At 42.2% G+C, this 20,944-nt stretch overlaps 1 protein-coding gene across 1 annotated transcript in view; it reads right to left on the bottom strand.

Moving 5' to 3' along the window:
* Positions 1-20,944, bottom strand: part of LOC146859090 (myeloperoxidase-like) — a 111,506-nt gene that overhangs the window by 12,713 nt on the left and 77,849 nt on the right. The window contains exons 9-10 of the mRNA XM_085649742.1: positions 16,476-16,636; positions 14,662-14,920 (exon numbers count right to left, since the gene is read on the bottom strand). Coding sequence (XP_085505868.1) covers positions 14,662-14,920; positions 16,476-16,636 — 420 coding nt within the window. The remainder of the gene's footprint in view (positions 1-14,661; positions 14,921-16,475; positions 16,637-20,944) is intronic.

Below are 20,944 nucleotides of genomic sequence, written 5' to 3'. Positions count from 1 at the left end.
ACAAAGACATTACCCAATTAAAATGTTAAGTAAAGGCAAAAACAGTCTAAAATAATTAGAGACTGCCTTATTGAAGAAACATCAGAATTCCTAAAAAAGACAGGATCCTGTGTATCTACATACAACAATGAGTAACAGAATAAAAAAACACTTAAGCAGGAACAAGACTTAAAATATGGACAATGCAGTTTAATCAACCACTCTTTGTCTTAAAAGGATGAGAAATTTGAAGAATCAGTTGGTACATACTAAGCCTATGAAGAGGATAACATAATATGATCATGTTATGCTTGAAATCTTCCTAGAGTAGAAGGACATCATCCTTGTAGCAGATGGTCCCTGTGTAAACACACAAAATGTCTACATTTATTGACTCAATGTTGGGCCACTTCTGGGACAAATAGAAATTTACAAATTGTAGTTATGGGGCATAATATACATGATTGTATGTCCATGTGGATTAAAGAATTTAGCAATGACAATGTCTAAAGACAGAGAGCTGATGATAGACCGCCACAGCACTATCAAAATGTGTACACTCACTTCGAATTCAGGTAGACTTTAAAGATATTTTCAATAAATCATATTGGAAAAAACTACAGCTATAAGAAGATGGATCAATTATATAAAAGACCCTACTGAAAATAAGAAAAGAATGACGATATTTTTCTCAATGCAGTCAGAATACAGGATTACAGGATGGCATTGATTGTAATGTGTGAATATAATCTTACATGAGTGAGGAATATGGACATTTGTCCCTTTCATAGAGGGTATTTGTTTGAAATGGTCAATAAGAGAATTTAGTCTCAGGTTTGCAAAGATTTATTTGTCGGTTTATGTCACTTTTTTGATGCAGATCAGATGCAATAATCCTTTTTTCCATTTACAATGGAAAGCAGAAAGGTGTTTACGTAGCTTTGTGAAAAAAAGGTACCACAATGCATCACATTACTTTACTTTGCATTATTTTGCATCAAGTTGTCGTTCCATGGGCGGTGCATGGATGTTCCTAAGCATCCACCTGTAGATCTTGAAGCAAACCCATATCTACAATGACATATACGGAACTTAAAATTGTACTTGCTGTGGGTCTTGAAGCCAGTGAATCTTCACCAGGAGGGAGAGGAAGCGTGGTCAAGTGAGGTCAAATTATGATGATCTACCAAAAAACAGACCTGCAGAGTACTGGATGATCTGAAGTTTAGCCATCAGAACATTTGGAGGCCTAGATCTAACAAACTGCCATGTTCCTGAACCTGTGGAGGCAGTTACTGCATAGACCCCGCACTTCTAAGCAAGAAGGATTAGAATCGGTCAAAAAAAAAAAAATGGAAAAAGCAAGAGGCAGAGACCTGTTTTACATAAGTTGCCAGTGACAGAACTGTTCAGTCCTAGAGGCGAGGTTGTGGACAGATTTAATGGAGTGGTTTCATATCTGGGAGCCAGAAGGTGTAGCTCTAGAGGTCTGCTTTAAATGCACCTAACATAACAAGTGAAATTGTTAGTGCTCAGGGGTGATGCAACAAATGTAGCATTACAAGAATAATGCTGGACTTCTTCATTCATTGAAGGTCAGACAATCGCTGGGCAGTACTACGAAAACAAATTTCTGACTTTCTTTGCAAGTCACGTTATCAAGTTGCACATGAGCTGTGGATGGATGGGTGGGTCTCTTTCTTATGTCAATCCTATTTACCCATATCGCCTCAGAGGTGCCTCTCACTATGCTTACAGTCCAGACCCCAAAGACTACATTTAAAAAATCTTTAAACAGGATGTAAAATGGTAACAGAGAATGTGTTATTTAAATATAAGCAATTCAGCATTTTCCAGTTCCAGTTCCAGAATTCTCCTACTGTCGAGGTAGTAAGAACACAACACATGAACGTTTTGGGGCAATTTTATGTTTATAATGTTGCTTTATTCTCTAGCTCCGCCTAGCGAATGGACTCGTCAGGTACCCTGGATCCCTGAGGCTGCTACAATGGGTCTCCACAGTACGCCCTACATTTAATGATGTTCATTAGATATTTTAGGTTACCCGGGAGAATGTACATCATCCCTATTCTTCTACATAATGAACTTCAATCACGGTGAAAGATAAACCAGGTTGACATACTCACGCTAACAATATTCTACCATGTACATGTGCAGCTAAAGAAGCAACCCCTGGGGAGGCAATCCTGTGATGAATGGACAGAAAAGCTCTGATATGCCTATAGCTAGTGACATCATAAAGGTGACAACAGACTCCTGAATATCCTCAGACTACAAGATAGACTCGGTCTCCTTGGAGATGATAATCATCAAAGCCGGATTGAAGGTGGACGAAAGGACAAAGGCGACAGAGGTTGCATTAGAAATCATCCCAGAAAAACTACAAGAAATGTGAGCTACAATAACTAAATTAGAGGGGTCCAGCCTCATTCTGGAGGCAAAGGTAGAAGATGCTGCAGGTAGACCCAGAGGCAAAAACCTCCACTTCCTCAGCAGTGTGGAGGAACTGCTAAACGTTTTCATGAGAAATGGTTGCTGGAAACTTTGAAACTGAAAGGATTATCTAAACAGTTTTGAATATGAAGGGCTTACAGGGCACTGGCAGCATGTCGGAAATCTGGCCACAAGATCAATTCTGGAATTTTTTGAGATGGGGATGCCACTATTCAGTGTCTCTTCACATTGAACCTGTGCAATAGCAAGGGATTTTCCTGAATACACCTAACCAATGCAACATCACAGCTTCCTTGAAGCAGATAAAAGATGTCTCCGCGAAGAGGGACTAACATATATGTTGTTCTTTCCCACCAAGCTGAAAGTACTTAAAGATGATTGTGTCGAATTCTTCACTACCCTAGAGATGGGATTTGATAGCTAGCTAAGATATCTCTTGCCATCTTCGTGAAGCTGCTGACGAAGGGGATGGTCTTGACTTACAACTCACCCATAGGGGATGTTCATACTGTGACTGGTAGAGTGGTGGTGAATGCTGCTAGAACACAGCAAGTTGAAAAATAAACATGGCACATGGAAGGTACTGATTTCCTGTTTTGAGTGGCCAGAGGGAAAATAGAGCCGAAGGCTCCCCTCGGCTGTTCTTTAAGACAGTGCCGAGCACAACACCAGTGCACCCTGGTATTGGGGCTGATTTTAAATTGGAATTGGCATAAGATGTAAGTATGGAGGGTTGGTGTAAAGAGCTGGAACCGTGTGCAAATGATAATGACTGATTCTCAAGTAATTTGAAAGATTACTGTTCCATGGGTGGAGGTACTAAGTACACATGGTGTTCGATTTATCGACAGAGGTGTCACTAGTCTGGAAAAACATAAGGGAGTTGAACAGATACGACAGCAACACGTTACTACGCGGTGCTATGAATAGGCATTGGTTGTATTATCTTTACACACCCATTAGATGACAGGGAGGGTGAGAGTCATGATATGGAAAGGGATGGGCTTAAAAAAGTATAGAAAATGAGAGTGTGTCCTTACCGCACTCCTGGAGGATACACACCTCAGTGCTGTATAACACGACAAACTGGTGAAGAAATAGAAGGAGGGAACTTTACTTTTCTTTGCATGGAACTGCTTCAGAAAAAGTCAAGTAGTACAGAACCCGAAGCGCCACTTAACTTTTGCCTGTTGGCCTGGTCAATGATGATATCCCTAGTGTCCCAGAAAAGGATTCCTTTCCTTGATATGGGCTGATACTATAATTGTGCAATATATTGTGAGAGGTATAGGGTCCTCCTTAAAATAGGTGCTGCCAGCAGGAGTTCTAGTCAGTTGAGAGAGATGATAGGCAGACAGGACTTAGCAGATGTGTGGTTGGAACATTTCCCCTAAAAAAGATATTCTTTTCTCTCGCCCTCACATTTGATACAGTAGAATTATGTATATCTTTGTGACGTCTTTGAATGCAGATCACTGTTCTGACTCCTGTTACCTGTATAGACCGTTTTTTGACCGTTCTCCACATTGCCTCTTGTACACCTGGTATAATGTTAACAAAAGAGTGACGAACTGAAAGTTAAGGGTGGAGGCCATATAAGATGTAAATGTCAATGAAGACACTGGATTATATGTGTACCTGCAAGCAGCAACGCCTGCCAAGTGTGAATCCTAAATGTGACTAGTCCATCACAGACTCAGTTTACATAGAGATGCTGTAACTTCGGACATCACACAGCAAATACGTTAATGCTGTATTGAATTTGTGTATGCCCTAAGATGACTCTAGCTTGCCTCAGATGTAATTGTGCTCAAAATGTTGAATAAAAAGAATGTTAAAAAAAAAAAATGTCCGTGAAGTGACACTTGATGAATATTTTACAATTGTTGCACAGCCTCTTACAGGGCAATAATGTAGAATACAAAGAAAGCACTACTGAGGACAGCATGTATAGGAAAATGTATGGGGTCAGCAAATATCTGTAGGTAGATATAAATGAGACCAAGAGGAAGACGACCGCCCTGGAGAAAGACGTAGTACAAAGACTATAATTACATGAGCACCTGAAAGATGACAATCTAAATTGCAATGATTATTTCACAAAACTGGCCAAGTTTTCATGCATAACATTCCAACTGACATTGTGTATGGAATGGAAGGTCTGGGAGGGTGTTTGCCTGGTTGTTCTACGAGAAATCAAAACGTGACCAGTCCTAATCCTGATCATAATAGAGAGTTGCAAATTATGCAAAGAGGAATAAAGTTGATGTTCCATCATTAGCTAAAAGCTTACACTGGAGAGAATGAAACTTGTGTAGACTCTGGGTATGGATTAACATCCATTGGAGGTTTTTCTGGCATACATCGGATTGTTATCGGACAAACTATTAGAGGTACGTGTCAAAACTCTGGAGAGGAGCAGCCTCCCTGACCCCATGAAGGGGGCCTCGACTGTCATGGCCCAGAAGCCTTGGAAAGACCATTGCATTGTAGGTCACAAATACCGCTGTTGATAATCCCAAAAGTCTGAGTGGGACCATTGGGAGGCAGATGTGGGGTGTGAATGCAGAACTACTACATGTGGAACAGTGTGGGTTCATTCACAGATTAAACAAAAGCCATCATTTACATAATTTAGCAAATGTACAATGCTTTCTACACGTGTCCAAAAATGACTACTCTATAGCTTCTCTAGATGTAGAGAAGGTGTTTGATACAGTGGGTTGGGAATTTGTGTTTTGGGTACTCGAGGGAGGCAAATTCAGCCCCACTGTTTTGAAATGGATAAATTACTACATACAAAACCACTAACATTGGTCCAAATGTGCTGGATTGCCTTTGAGAGTTGACATTGGAACAAGGTACACACCAAGGGTGTCTTTTATCACCTTTTCTTTTGGCACCTATATTGGAACTGTTAGCGTATGATTGGGGAAGTAAGGTGGGGCAGTGGAGGATTTATTAAGAGACCCCCCTACACAGTATCTCACAATATGCCGACGATATATTGATTTCCTTGAAAGATCTAGCTGTGAAGGTTCTCTGAATGCCCCATATACTTTATATTTTCAGCAATACGTCTGGCTTGAACACCAGTTGGCATAAGACTAAATTACGTACTCTGGGCACAGGGCACACAGAAGAAGGTTAGTTTACCATGAACTGGGTCTCCTGTGGCAGAACCCTTCCTTTAAATACTTAGGCATCACATTATCGCAAGACCAGGAATGCTGCATTGAAGCAAGCAAGGGTTGAGTATTTCCAGAGACTCGAACCTCAGTGGCATTCTGGTCAAAATTCCCTGACTTTGTTGGGTTGGGTAGAGCAGCCTTGGTGAAGATGGTGGGACTGTATATGTGCTTGTATGTATTTCAAGACGTTTTTACTCTGTTCCCTAGGAAAATATTCCAAGAGCTAATTAGTATTATTCCTTCAATGCTGTGGCTGGGAAAGTGCCCCATAATCAAACTGGGTACCCTAAACCTGCCCTATGAGAGTCAGAGCCTAAGCATGCGTGATATGAACAGTTATTGTTTAGGTTCCCATTTACAGCAACTTCCCGAGTCGCTAACAGAAATACAGGGGAGAGAAAGCAGGCTATTAGACAAACGTCACAGAGATAGACCCCTTAAATATCAGTTCTTCTTCCCTATTGACAAGAGATCCAGTGGTCAGACTCTTTTCACACATTTGGGACTGGTTGTCCAGATTAGTAATAAAGAAAACACTGCGTTCTGACCTAGTCCCATTATGGAGACCTCAAGAGTTCTGCAAGCTCTACATGTGGGTAAGGGCAGTGTAAAGGACCAAAGATGAGTGTAACACAAAAGGGGACTTGTATAATGGTGTTGTGGTGTTCATTTTTGAAGAAGCTTGACTACTGTAGGGGGTGCAGTTGGATCATTTCCACTTCTACTCAAGATTGTCAAGAACCACACCCACCAAATTGGAGGTGATTTCCAGATAACCACCAGAATCTAGCACCCTAAAGAACGTACTGACAGAGACTAAATGGTTGTCCTCTTTCTACACTTCACAGTGTATATATCCTAACTGACCAAATCAGGATCTACAGAAATGGGTTAAATGGGACAGAGACTACACATTGACAGCCAGTGGTTTAGGGTGTTTTGTTATTTTCGTAAAGTATCCAGAAAGCCATGGTTCAGGCTCACCCACATTAGGTACTTGCATTGACCTATTTCAACCCGTAGAGCTACAATACTCCCACGGTGACCAGATAGTTCCCCAGATGTCATGTGGAGTGGACAGACCTACTCCACATAGCAAGTCAAGTCAAGTCAAGTCAAAGTATGCTTTATTCGAATATCATTCATAAAAGCAAAAAATACATTTGCATAGACAATTACATACATAGTTAAAAAAGTATTAAACTGTGATCAAGGGATCAGATACAAAGCATACACATGAAAATTTTATCATAAGCATAACCCCGCGGCATGTTGAACTTTGGCGATGAATAAAAAGTTTTTAAAACTCAACTAGATGATAAAATTATTTAAAAACCAGTTAAATATAGCAGAAAAGATGACATAAAACATAGGAGAGAATAATCAAAAAGACTAGCAGTCTCTCCCAAATCGTGAGAATAGTCAAACGACTAGCAGTCTCTGTCTGATTGACCACGCCCAGACTAGATATTTTGCAGTGGCTACAGATATCCATGACAAAGTATTCGTTCGTATAATACGCAGTGCCGCGGTACCACTGGTTGTACCTAAATTTTTGCAAATCGGGGTCAACCAGTTACGCCTAGGGACTGCGTAAAGCTTGCAAACAAATAAAAAATGACCAATGGTTTCTTTACCTGAGCCACATACAGGACATCCATCGCCAGAACCCCCTTCCCACTTAGATGTCAAAAATTTAAGGGGAAGTGCACCTACTCTAAGTTGAAAAAGAAGCTTTCTTTCTAAGGGCCTTGTTATAATATCCCAGTATGGTTCCAGACAAGGATACATCTTTGCCTCTATAAAATCTGAAGTCATAGAACCAACACTCATACAATTCCAATTCCGTCGAGCAACCAGCTCCCAATAGATGTTCTTTAGAATGCTTTTGGATGGAAAGCTGGCTCTCGCAGGATCATCCCAGAGGGAGCGCAAGCCAAGCTCATACAGGGATGTCCTAAGTGCCTTTAACCATTCTATTTTATGATGAACATCAGACCTTATGATGTCTAAGAAACCATCTGCATAATGGGAAAGAACAGGAGTCGTCCATAACCTGCGCCAATACAAAATCGGGCGCAGTTGAACCATGTCTGAAATTGCTTTTCTGCCCAAATCATATTTGAGGGGCACCAATGGAGTACTTTTAGGGAGTCCTGTTATTGCCCTAAGAAATTTGTTTTCTGAAGATTGGAGTGCAGCAACCTTCTCAAAGCCCCAGAGCTCAGCACCATATAAAGCGGAGCCTAGAGCTTTTGCTTCATAAACCTGTAGAGCAGGTTTTACAGGTTTGGTCAATGATTTTCTGTGCTCTGAGGAAATGGCACCTGCCAGTTGCCTATGTCTGAGTGTAGCAATGTCAACGTGATGACGCCAGTTCTTCTCGCTAGAAATGTGCATACCCAGGTATGTAAAAGTATTCACTACTTCTAGCGGGCGATCATTTAAAATCATTTTTGATTTAAAGCTACGATGAGGATTAAATATCATAAGCTTTGTTTTGCCAGTGTTAACTTCTAATCCATACTCCCCACAGAATTGGTCAAAAATAGATAAGGCGCGCTGCAGACCACTCGGGGTTTTAGATAGGATGAGCGTGTCATCAGCAAACATTAAAATAGGAGTTTTTATCCCAGCTAAAAAGGGAGCATCCACTTGTGCAGAGGTCATACGGGCTACCACATCATTGATGTATAGGGTGAAAAGAACGGGAGCCATCGAACATCCCTGCCGGACTCCCCTTTCGACAGGGAAGTCCGTGGTTACCGAACCGAGTCCTCCCCACTGGATTCTGGCATAATTAGATTAATGTAGCCTCATTATTAAGGACAGTAGATCGCTGGGGAGACCCTGCTTATTTAGAACCGTCCAAAGATTAGAGCGAGGGACAAGGTCGAAAGCGGCCCGTAGATCTACAAAGGCTGCATACAAGCTGCCTTTACCCAGGACCACCGTCTTCCATTGTAACAGGGTAAAACGGACTACCTGGTCGACCGTGCTTGTGGACCGTCGAAAGCCAGCCTGGAATGGTGAGAGAGCATTTGTCTCATCCGCCCATTCCAGGAGCCTATTGACGATCACACGTCCCACAACCTTTTGGATGGTATCAATAAGGCTTATTGGCCTGTAATTGCCTGGTAGGGATCGGTCACCCTTCTTAAAAATAGGAATGATAACTGCACCCTGCCAGGATTTTGGTACCGCAGCACCCAAGGCTATGGCATTGATAAGAAGGTGAATATACTGGCACCAGCGATCCTTATCATTTACAAATAAGTCAGCTGGCACACCATCAAGACCAGGAGCACGACCACAGGCAACCGTGTTCAGGGCCAGCAAGATTTCAGCAGTGCCAAAAAGATTCACTTTAGGGAGGTCAACCCTAGGCTCCTGAGCCATGCTGTCATTTCTTGGAGCAGCATACTGGTTTTTGAAAAATTTTGTCCATGCTTCTTCAGGCACATTGTTGTTTGGGGACCCCGGAGAACCAGCTTTACCCCATCTGACAATATGCCAAAATAACCGGGAGTCCCTACTGTCACTGGCTGCCTTTAACTCGATCCAGTGATGTTCGTCCCAAGCTTTTTTGGCCTTGGATATGCTAGTTTTATAGTTCTTTCTAGCGGCTTGAATTAGAGTGGATTGACCCCCTTTAATAGCTTCACCTAGGGCTAATCTTGATTTCCTGCATTGTTCGTTATACCATTTGGCAGGTTTAAGAGCTCTATTGCCTTTATTTTTAACAGGTTTCAGAAAATACTCCTTGATCTTATAAAAAAGAGCATTGTGTAATCCTTCAACTTCACCTAAGCCACTTCCAAGTGAATTTAGGTTCTTTATATCCGATATTACAGTGTCCACCCGTGAATTAATCGCGGCAATGACCTGGTGGTTAGTTGCTACCTTTTCCCATCTTAGCCTCCGCATGTCGTTTGTAGGAACGACCCGTGGGGGAGCAGTCGCGAAAGGACAAGGTGGTAAAATGGTATAAAGCCACCATTTATGAGTGGTACACAAAGGATTATGATCGCTCTGTATCCTCTTTACAACCTCCATATCACAGATCAAGGGCCATAGTTTTAGGCTACATATCACATAATCAATTCTAGTGGTATGTCGGCCATTGTCGAATGTATTTGACCCATTCCTGTCGCCGCTAGTCCTACCATTTAGGGCTCTTAAGCCCTTTTCGTAACATAAGGAATTTAGGGCTATAACATCTGAAGTCCACCGCAAAACCGGTGGAAGCTCTAATTTGGGAACACCCCATTGTTGGTCCTCCTCGTCACCAAATAAGTCATCATTATTAAGTAGGGGTTCAAAAGTTCTGTTAAAATCACCCGCAATGACAATGTTATTGTTTAAAGAATGGGTGTCGAGTAGACTACTTAGAGCGACTAAAGTATCGGACCTTCTACCCTTATTACTCCGGGCATATACATTATAGATGTCCAATCTTCCCAATTTATCTGATTCCAGTCTAATTAGTTGGATGTCTTGGTTGTTAATATCAATAACTTTAATAACCAGCTTTAGGCACTGGCGAACCCATATTGTTAGTCCTCCCATAGGTCTGCCCCTAAGGCCCTTAGAAGCCGGCACAGAGTAATTAAGATATCCCTGAACAAAACAAGGTTCACATGACCAAGTCTCCTGGAATATGCAAAGGTCATAATTGTTGACAAAAGTAAGCCAGTCTGGTGAATCTAGTTTGGAAATCAACCCAGCAATATTCCAGGACAATAAGCTCCCCTTAGATCCCTGGGCATTACTGGGGCAAATAGTGGTCAATGGAAGATCATAAACTTGTTTTGGACAGGTGTCTATAATTGCTTCCTTTTGGGGATTTCTTGTCTTATTTCTAGAGAGAAATGGATCAAGCATTGGTTGAACAGGGCTCGCTGTCGTGACCAGATTGTTATTGAGTCAATCTACATCTTCGAGCTTGGCTAACACCTCAAAGCGATTACTCGTCAAAATTGGGGCATTTATTTGGTTACATAATGAGGTCCCAAGATTAAAACTAGAAACTGGCCTAGGTCTAGGAAAGAAGTAAGTCAGTTCCCAGGTGGTAATAACGGACCTCCCATGATCTGTATGCCAGTTTAAGATGTAATTAACAGCCCTGGGGTCCCTGAAGTTAACCAGGATAATGTCGCCTTTTATGTTTTTTGGTGTATTACCCAACCATGATAAGCGCCTAACATGTAGGATTTCCCCATTAATGTACGAGGGGAGGGGACGATTTTGTCCCAACCAGTGAATCACCTTGTTTTTTAATTGGGAATATCCCTCTTTAACCTCGCTCTTCAAAATGGGAACACCCGCAAGCACCACTACAAGCGGTACAGCCTCTGGTGGGAGATTAACAGTAGGAGAATCGTGCATCTTTGCCATAGGGGCTAAACGACGAGTCTCGCTGTCAGAATTTACTACCCCAGGTAATAGAATATTTCCTCCTTGACATGGCATGACCTTTTTTGGCTGGATTGACTTGGCAATACTGGTTCTTCCTGCGTGGGTGTTTGTAGCATTATTTATACTACTCTCTCCCTGGCTAACTATCTGGTGTGAAAGTAGAATGGGAGGTGATACCGCAGGAACGGACACAGTAGAGGACGGCATTGTTAGTTTTGCAGTACTCTTACATGAGTCTCCTTTATTAATAACTATAGATTCTACTTTCACCAGCCGTTTTTCAATATTTTTTAGACTATCCAAAATGGGTATCAAATGGGTTTTGAACAATTTGTCTATGTTGCCCATTAGTTCTGCTATTGTGATATCATTTACAGAACACGATACCGAGGTACCAGGAAGGGGTGTATCAATGGCAACGTGGATGGGACTATTGGCAGTGTGAGCCCGATTCGATTTGTGGCTGGGTTTGTGTTTGCCTTTATTTTTACAGGTTACTGGATCTAGCTTCCTCCTTTTCTTTGGCAATGGACCTATTCTTTTAGATGCCCCTGAGAAAATAGTGTTTTGAGATGATGATGCCACTATTTGTAAGTCGTTAGATACGACTGGCGGAGAAGTTACCTCTGTAGGACATGGTGAGGTGGTAAAGGACAAATCTTCCAATAGATCATACATGGAAGGATTACCAGGAGGTATTGACTTGTCGGTGTTATCCGAACAAGATAAAGTCTTGTGATCGGGGAGGGGGCTTTTATGAGATGAATTAACATTATCGAGCAAATTTGAAGTTGTGGACATATTTTTTATATGCTCTACAGAGCTGCGACGTTTCGCCCTTAGTTCGGCAAGGGTCGTTTCTCTGTCTGCCCCGGAATTAACTTTCCAGACATAGCCATCTAGTGTGCCCTTGTTGCTGGCCATGATCATGTAGCTAATAGACCGCAACCCTAGTAAAGCACATCTAACAATACCTAGACGCAAAATATAAATGACAATACAATACACAAGATGAACATTTAAAAACTACAACCACGATTATGATATACCGCAGAGTCACAACAATACCGCAAAGAATCAAGGGGGTGAGCCCGGCCCGGCCTCCTTCGGCTCCTAGAGGGCCACAGAGGGCCCGCCCTTTGCCCGGGCTTAGCCCGGCGCCGCCCGTGCGCGGTCCCGCGATGCGGTGTCAGCGTTCGTTTTTAAAGCGCCTCCAGGCGCGAAACCGCGATCGGCGGCTTCCGGGTCCACCGCTAGGGCCGCTGGGTAATGTAGTTCGTCTCCACGCTGGGCTCCACACAGGCCAGGACGGCAACAGCAGGACAGGGAGCGCAGTGCACCAGCACACCCAGGGAACTGGAAAAGACACAAGCAGCGGTAAGCACAGCAGTGCAGGCTCAAGGGAAAGATCACCCGCTCTGTCAGTGTCAGCGTTCGTTTTTAAAGCGCCTCCAGGCGCGAAACCGCGATCGGCGGCTTCCGGGTCCACCGCTAGGGCCGCTGGGTAATGTAGTTCGTCTCCACGCTGGGCTCCACACAGGCCAGGACGGCAACAGCAGGACAGGGAGCACAGTGCACCAGCACACCCAGGGAACTGGAAAAGACACAAGCAGCGGTAAGCACAGCAGTGCAGGCTCAAGGGAAAGATCCTGTAGGGGGTGCAGTTGGATCATTTCCACTTCTACTCAAGATTGTCAAGAACCACACCCACCAAATTGGAGGTGATTTCCAGATAACCACCAGAATCTAGCACCCTAAAGACCGTACTGACAGAGACTAAATGGTTGTCCTCTTTCTACACTTTACAGTGTATATATCCTAACTGACCAAATCAGGATCTACAGAAATGGGTTAAATGGGACAGAGACTACACATTGACAGCCAGTGGTTTAGGGTGTTTTGTTATTTTCGTAAAGTATCCAGAAAGCCATGGTTCAGGCTCACCCACATTAGGTACTTGCATTGACCTATTTCAACCCGTAGAGCTACAATACTCCCACGGTGACCAGATAGTTCCCCAGATGTCATGTGGAGTGGACAGACCTACTCCACATAGCATGACTGATACAGATACTTAGGAATGGGATTGTCCAGGTCTTAAGAGGACTAATGGAAAACTAGTTAAATTAGAACTTATACACTGCATTCTGGGCCTCTACCCACATCCAAGAATGATGCACATGCAGTTCAGCTAGATGACTCTAGGATTAATTCTTACTAAAATGTGAATAGTGATCCTTCGGAAATAGGCTGGGGGATTGAGATTTGAGGAGTGGCAGAAGCTTGTCAGTGAGTAGGCATTAGTGGGAAAAATAGACATGACTGCAGTAAGCACAGACCCCCTGGTGGGAGAAAACTTAGAGACGTGGAAAAATTAGCACAAAGACTTAGGCCTGCTTAGCAATGATAATGTTGTTAGTCAACAGGTTGAGAATCCCAAATAAAAGGGGGTGCTTATGAGTTGCGCAGTTACGTAACATCTCTGATTCACTGACTGAACCCTTGGTTGTACGTAAGAAATGTCTGCCACTTATGTTGAACCTTTTCTGTTGCAGATGACCTGTTGAGCTGTGATTAGATTTTGAAGTTTTCCTTAACTATGAAAAACCTAATTAAAAAACAAATAGTAAATCTAATCTTCCATATATATGCTCACCTTTACAATATGTTACAATATGTTATTAATTGATATTCCGGACACAATATTATTGCAGGTCAATAACATAATACTCAACATTTTGAGATTCTATCAGGATGAGGCCTTTTTGGGAGTAAATGTCTGGTGGACTTTGCACCAATAGCTTTCTAGAATGGTGGTATTTTCATATGGATTCTGGAAATGTACCCCACAAAAGTGAAGCAAGGAGTCAGTGCCCACACTCATTGTCTCCCTAGCATTCAGGTGAATTTCCATGAATGTTTTCAACAGTTTAATTATCTTTTCATGACAGTCCACCAGCCTTTGAAAGAGCAATCCTTCATGATGCTGGCTCTGCAACACTTAGTGGTACATCTCATTTGTCAAAAAGGGTGCTGAACTATGACCCTTTTTGATGGAGTTAGCTTGGCTGGCTCAGTGGTGATGGAAGTGTATGTGCCATAAACAGAGCTCTAAATTGGGCAGCTAAGCTCCTGGAGGCAATTGGGCAGAACCTTAATCACCACTGTCCTGTACATTTGGCTCATGGTGTTTGTAAGATCATTTTCAGAGACGGCCACCCCTCATTGAAGATTATTGTAACAGGGAGTGTTCATGTAAGATAAGTCTCTAAGAGTTGCCTTCCCACCCCTACAAGATGCTTTATCATAAATTTTATTCCTGTGACCGTTTTTGTTTAGCAACCTCAGTTCGACTGTGCTGTGCCTCCAGTACCATTTTTGTCAACATTACTAAGTTGGTAATGGCTTATAATTTGATAGGTGTAGCCCAGAAGAAAAACACATCACTGTCTGCTCGTGACTATCCATGGGCATATGTTGGGCATGCTTCCAGTAGATTTTCAGTGCAACTCTCTATCCCTTACCTCCTTGTAGTGTGCTGTGCATGTGGAGGAGTTGTACATGCTGTTTTGGCAAGAAAGATGGGGTACTTTCTTACCTTCCCTCACGACCCTCCAGCTGTTGAAGAAAGTCATGTGTAGTGGAACTTCAGAAGCTGCCCCAGTCAGCGGGCGGTACCCATCCTGCAGGCGGTAGATCGTGGGCTGGATGGAGGCATGAGCATAGCGGAAGGCAATGGAGAACACGTTTGCTACTCGTGGGTCCACTGACTCGTTGTATCCCCGGTAGGTACCAATGATTCGTGCAGCTGCTTCATTGCCCATCAAAAGGGGGATGTAATCTTTGTAGGTGATTTTCTGGAAGAAAACAAACATTACAAGGACATTTAATTTTTTTTAAAAAACAAACAGCCAATAGGGGATGCAAGGCTTTTACCTAATCTGACACTGTATTGTGCCTACAGTGTTGCAGAAATATGCACATGGAAAGACTAGATGGGTCTGGTGATCTTTGTCTACGTAAATGTGCTGTGGTAGTTTATACATCAGGGTAGCTATGACTGACCTCATTAGGCCTGTGGTACAGAGTTAGAGAGCCTAGGTTATTGACAGCCGCTGCTGTCTAATGAGGACAGGCCAATGTGAGATTAAACATTTGTGGTCTTATGATCTGGCATGCTTTATGCACTGCAATGTTACACAGCATAGTGTCACCAGCACAGGCTCACTCTCACTGTGTTCACAGCATAGTGTCACAAGCACAGGTGTACTCTCATTGGTACACAGTATTGTATCACCAGCCAGATTCCCTCTCATTGTTACAAAGTGTCGCATCAACAGTACAGTTTCACTAACATTGTTACACAGTATAGTATCACTAGCGCAGGACCACTCTCACTATTACCAGGACACAATCACTCTCACTTTTACAGAGTACAGCATCAACAGCACAGGGTAATTCTCACTGTTCCGCAGTACAGTATCAACAGCATATGATACCTCTCACTCTTCTTAATACAGTCTCACGAGCACAAGATCACTTACACTGCTACACAATCCAGGATAGTATCTCAAGCACAGAACCACTCTCCCTGGTACACAGATAACTCTGAAAATTAGACAGTCAATAGAGTATCACCAGTATTGGATCACTCTCACTCTTGTAAACTATAGCATAGTTTCACCAGGAAAGGATCAATCTGCGTTACAATGTACTCTGACTGCTTCACAGTATGTAGAGTTTGCCCTGCACTATTTCACTACCATTGTTACCCAGTACAGTGTTCTCAATACAAGCTCACTTCCATTGTCGCACTTGTGTTTGTACGAGGGGGCTTCAACCCCGCATGGAAAGGATTTAGTTCCGCTTTGACCCAGTCACAAAAAAATAGGATTGTCCAACCAAGAAAGCTGCAGTCCAACAGGCTTTAAAGGTAGATGTACCATGTAGTACGGTTTAGCTTTCCATGTTGATCCGTCCGGCTTTTGTGCAATTACGAATTACATTCAACCAGGATACTGCACTACAAATGCACCAGTCAATACATAAAATGCTTCCATTCTTCTCCTTCACACCCCTAGCAGAAATAAATGAATTCAGTCAAATCATACTGTGAAATATATCTGCGGAGGTCGACACTAAAGCTGGTGCAACTAACACTGGGGTCAGTGTCTGGACTGTACAAAGTATCTTAAAATCCTTCTCTGGTGGGGACTGGCAATGTGGGTGCATAAACCTGCGTGCCACTACTATTAGACCCTGTCAGGCCATGGTATTCAATCAGAAGTTATCTGCTACTTTCAGGCACATTAAATGTGTTGCACTCTCATAGAAGATGATTGTTTTTGGTGTAAACAACACAAATTCAACAGGGATTCAAATTTAGTCAAATAAATGTGCTTTCTATAATACCTGGAGAACGCCTCCTAAAATTTTTCTGGCTTCCTGGTAGAGAGTTTCTCCTGTCCATCGAGGGTTTATCTGCTGCAGCTCCCTGGCCACACGGTTGTGTTCTCGCATGAAAAGTGTGTGGAAGGCTGTGAGGCCTGGTTGCTCACTCGTCCTGGAATCACCTTTATGTAAAGAAAAGCATTATACACAAGATTAGCAGTCCTGTCATTAACAACAATAATACAGAACAAAGTATTATTTTCACCTCTAAGGCTGCGTAGTATTCAGACTGACCAGGTGTTGGAAATAACCACCTTTTTTATTTCCCCAGGTTGTTGCATTGACTGTTTTTGCTGGCTATAGAGCTCTGTACACTTTGCCCTTGCTAACCAGTGGAAAAAAGTGCCTGTGTTTCCTCTTTCAACGTGATGAAATTGGCATGCCCCCATTTTGCATATTTAACTTACCTATAAGTCCCTAGTACATGGTACCCAAAGTGTATCCAGTCCCTGTTAGTTAAATCTCTCCTGTGAACTGCAGCACTCATTGTGTTACCAACTGCAGTGATACAGGAATCCCGACCCCAGCACTACCCCTGGCAAATCAGTTTTTAAACTGCCAATTTGACCTATCAAAATAAACCCTTTGGACAGGTCTAAAACTCATTTGAAATGCTAATATGTCATCCCTAAGGTAGGCCTTAGTGCCCATAAAGATGGAATGCATGATATTTAAAATGAGGATATATAATAGTTTAATGTCCCACATGTCCTTACGGTAAAAAAGCCTAAAAGCTATTTTCGTTGTGGCAAGTCTAACTCATTCCATAGAGAAACACTGGATTACATTATTACACTCTTTAATGTTAATTTTGGTTTAGTAACAGCTAAAAAATTATTCAGAAAACTCTTTTTAATAGTTAGACTAGATCAAAGTTAATGATAAAGTGAATTTTATCTAACTATTAAGGAAAAGGTATTTTTGAAAAATCAACTTTTCCCTACCTAAAGCCTCTAAGGCCTTCCTGTAAGTATTTTAACTGTCACCTGGCACCTGATGGCTCCCCAGTAGTGAGGTGTGAATTCCTCTCCTGAAAACAACAGGGCATTGGGTGTGTGTAGGCGTTCTCCTTTCCTTGACAGGATGGCTTGGAAAATGTCTCCAGGCTCTTGGTAGACTTAACAATTGTTGAGCTACCCTGTGTAAGATAGATGTATCTCACACCTAGGCCAGAACCCCCTGCATTGGCCCTCTAGCTAGGCTGGCGCCAATCCCTACAGGAGAGGGAGCTGCCTCAGAACCACAGGGGAAGGGTTGGCCATTTGCATAGCCACACCTCTGGATGGGCACAGGGAGCTCTGACCACGGTAAGAAATGTTCTGCCATGTTGGATTTAGGGAGAAAGGGCCACTGTGGGGTTGCTTGTAGTAGACCACTAAGGAAGTGCTACAAAAATAGGTAGGTTGGTTTGCAGACACAAGGGAAACCCAATGATGTGTAGAGACCACGGGCAGTAGTATGTTATAAGGAACAAAGGTCCCTAAACAGAAATAGAAAAATATAATGCACTGGAAATATAAATAATGCCCAGAAACCATCCAATTAACGTTTAAAACATTATCTTAATAATACATGAAATAAAAAATAATCTTTAGGGTTAGTTACTCTCTTGGGGCGCACTTATACAAGTATCAAAAACACACACACAGGCAAAAAAGTGAGTGACAAAAAGTACAAAGAATTATAGTCAAAACTTCGCAAAACACAACACTGCTGCACCCAATAATTAATTCTATATAATTAGGCGGGTTAGAGTGATTAGCTCCACAACGATTCGATCCACTCAAATCTCGGGACAATACAATATTACCTGGATACATAAACCAATATGAGAAAAAAATAAATCAATATGAAAACCGTAGGAAAACTCCTCATGTATCATACCATGGCAGTATGCCAAGGCGTCACATCACCCAATGCAGACTAGCAAGGGTGCTCCAGGAGAGTGTACTCTTCTTCACCAACTAAATTCCCACACAGTTTATATCGGGAAACTATATAAAAGTAATTTCTCGGAAATGTAAAAAACCAGTACGAATCACCGGAAACAGCAAGCGGGATCAATACCCAATAACATAAATTCAGTCCTGGCCACGCCAAGAATTCAAGGCCTTTCTTGGCTTCATTGTATCCAAACAGTATACCGAGAAGGAGCATTGTGTTTTGTGGAGTTGTGACTTTAATTCTGTGTATTTTTTGTCACTTGCTTTTTTGCCTGAATGTTTTTTTTTTATACCTGTATAAGTGTGCCCCGTAGAGGTATCTGCCCTCACAGATTATTTTTTATTTCATGTATTAATAAAATGACAGTTTAAAAGTTGATTGGACGGTTCCTGGGCATTATTTATATTCCCAGTGCAGTATGTTTTTCTATTTCAGTTTAGGGACCATTGTTCCTTATAACAAAAATGGGTAGAGTCACCCCTGAGAACGTCTACCCCATTGCTTAGGAAGTGGCTTTGAGTTGCACCCAACCACAGGGTGGTGCCATTCATAAATATGAAATCCTCAGTACCCTCCTCAGGTCACTTCTGGGCCTGTGGAAGAACAAAAGAGGACTGGACCTGCTGTCTGTGACCAGAGATAAGACCTGAAAACTGGACTTTCTCTATCTAATGTACCCAGAACAAAGAAGTGGACTGCAAGGTTCATAATGCTGACCTCACACAAGCTTCAAGATGCCTTTTCCTGCATTCTCAGATCCTCAGTTCCAAATTAGCATGCTGATGAAGTAAGTCTTGATCCCCAAGTGCTGTCCTTGTGGTCCTGGACACTTAGCTGGTGTCAATGTGTACTCCTAAAGTTTACTGAAACTTGGGACTAAGAAACGTTTTGCTAAATCTTTGCCCTGAGAGCCAGCATGGGACTGGAAACAACTTGCCAAGCTGATCAACGAGGGTGCACCACCGTTGGGGTGAGTGTGCTGCAATCCTGCTGTGTTCTTTGCAGCAGCAAATCTGATTCAGCGGTACTGTCGTTGACCAGTATCGGGTGATGTCCAATACTCTTCAGACACAGCCTGCAGCATTTTCCCACTGAGGAAAACCCAAACTCCAGAAACGTTTGTACGACCAAAGGTCAAAAGATTTACTGAATCAAGCTACTGCCGGTATCCGATAGACATTGAGAGCTATTTTCCCACTCTTCACTTTCCCTCATTCATCAAAGACTTCACAAAAACTAAGGACTTCGGTTCCCCGTTGATGTTGAGCACAGCTTCGACCACAGCCTGCTGACTAGCCCTGCTGAAGTCTTGGTCCATAAAGGTTTCTAAGCGCAAAGGTAACTTTTTGACTGCGACCAACTCGGTCAATGTATCCCATCCGTGCTCCATCACTTTCAGCCTTAAAACTTACCATTGTTTTGGTCATATGCAACCAGATGGCTGTGGTTGGATCGCAACTCTTTTTAGCACTAGTTTAAAATTCAGAATAAAAAATTAATAACTCAGGTTTGTCAATTCAGTGTCATTTTATTTATCAAATTCACTCTTTTTCTAAATTGGTTTGGGATTTTTTTAGTGCTGTGATTTGACTTTATTACTGTAGGATGCTGGCTCTGTATATACTATACCAAAATGAGGTATAGTGTGCACAGAGTCCAGTGGAACACCAAGGGCAAGCAGAGGTAAAAGTAGAGAGCACCTTACTCTCTATTTGTTGTAGTGTAGGCAAGCAGTAAGGCTTTATCAGAGGGTAGTGTTAAGCATTTGTTGTACAAACTCTGGGAGCAAATGATGTCACACACTCAAAGTCTGAACTTAGACCAATGTGTTTGTATAAAAAATATGATTTAGTTATTTTTTTTCTAGAACCAAGCCAAGCCTGGTGCAGGTAAGTGAAATAAATGCTTTGCAAAACCATATGCAATGTTTTACAGTAGAAAACAGGTTCAAATGCAGTTGATTGAATTACAGGTAAGTCAATGTTTCGAAATTACTTATCAGTTACTTTACAGATTACTTAGTACATTTTTTTTAGGTTACTTTTTAAGTAACGTTTTACTACTCAGTGTGATATGCCTAGATATCACACTGGGACATTTCCTAGAGACAAGGTAAGTAAATCAGTTTTTGTACATTTTCAATTTTTCAGTGTTTCATACAAACCAACTCAGTGGCATAACAAAACATGAGGGGGCCCCCTTGCAAAGCACATGGAGCCCCCCCCCCCAGCGTCCCGGCCCACCACCTACCACTTTGCCCCACCGACAAAAATAAGCAGTCACCTAAAGCTGTATTTTCAGCACTTATCTGTGCATACTACGAACAGCAAATATAAATAGAAAGCACTTTTATTGTGTTCTAGGGCTTCCTGAATGGTGAGATCCATGACTGATAATTAAAGGGAACAAAGACAGAAAAGCCACATTACAAATGAATACATACTTTTTATTTATAACCCTATTTAGGTTTTTCCAGGCTCTTTAAA

This window comes from Triturus cristatus, chromosome 3_2 (genome assembly GCF_964204655.1).
Source record: "Triturus cristatus chromosome 3_2, aTriCri1.1, whole genome shotgun sequence".
Taxonomy (NCBI): domain Eukaryota; kingdom Metazoa; phylum Chordata; class Amphibia; order Caudata; family Salamandridae; genus Triturus; species Triturus cristatus.
Note: the sequence above shows the minus strand (reverse complement) of the source record. Positions and strands in the feature narration are given on the sequence as shown.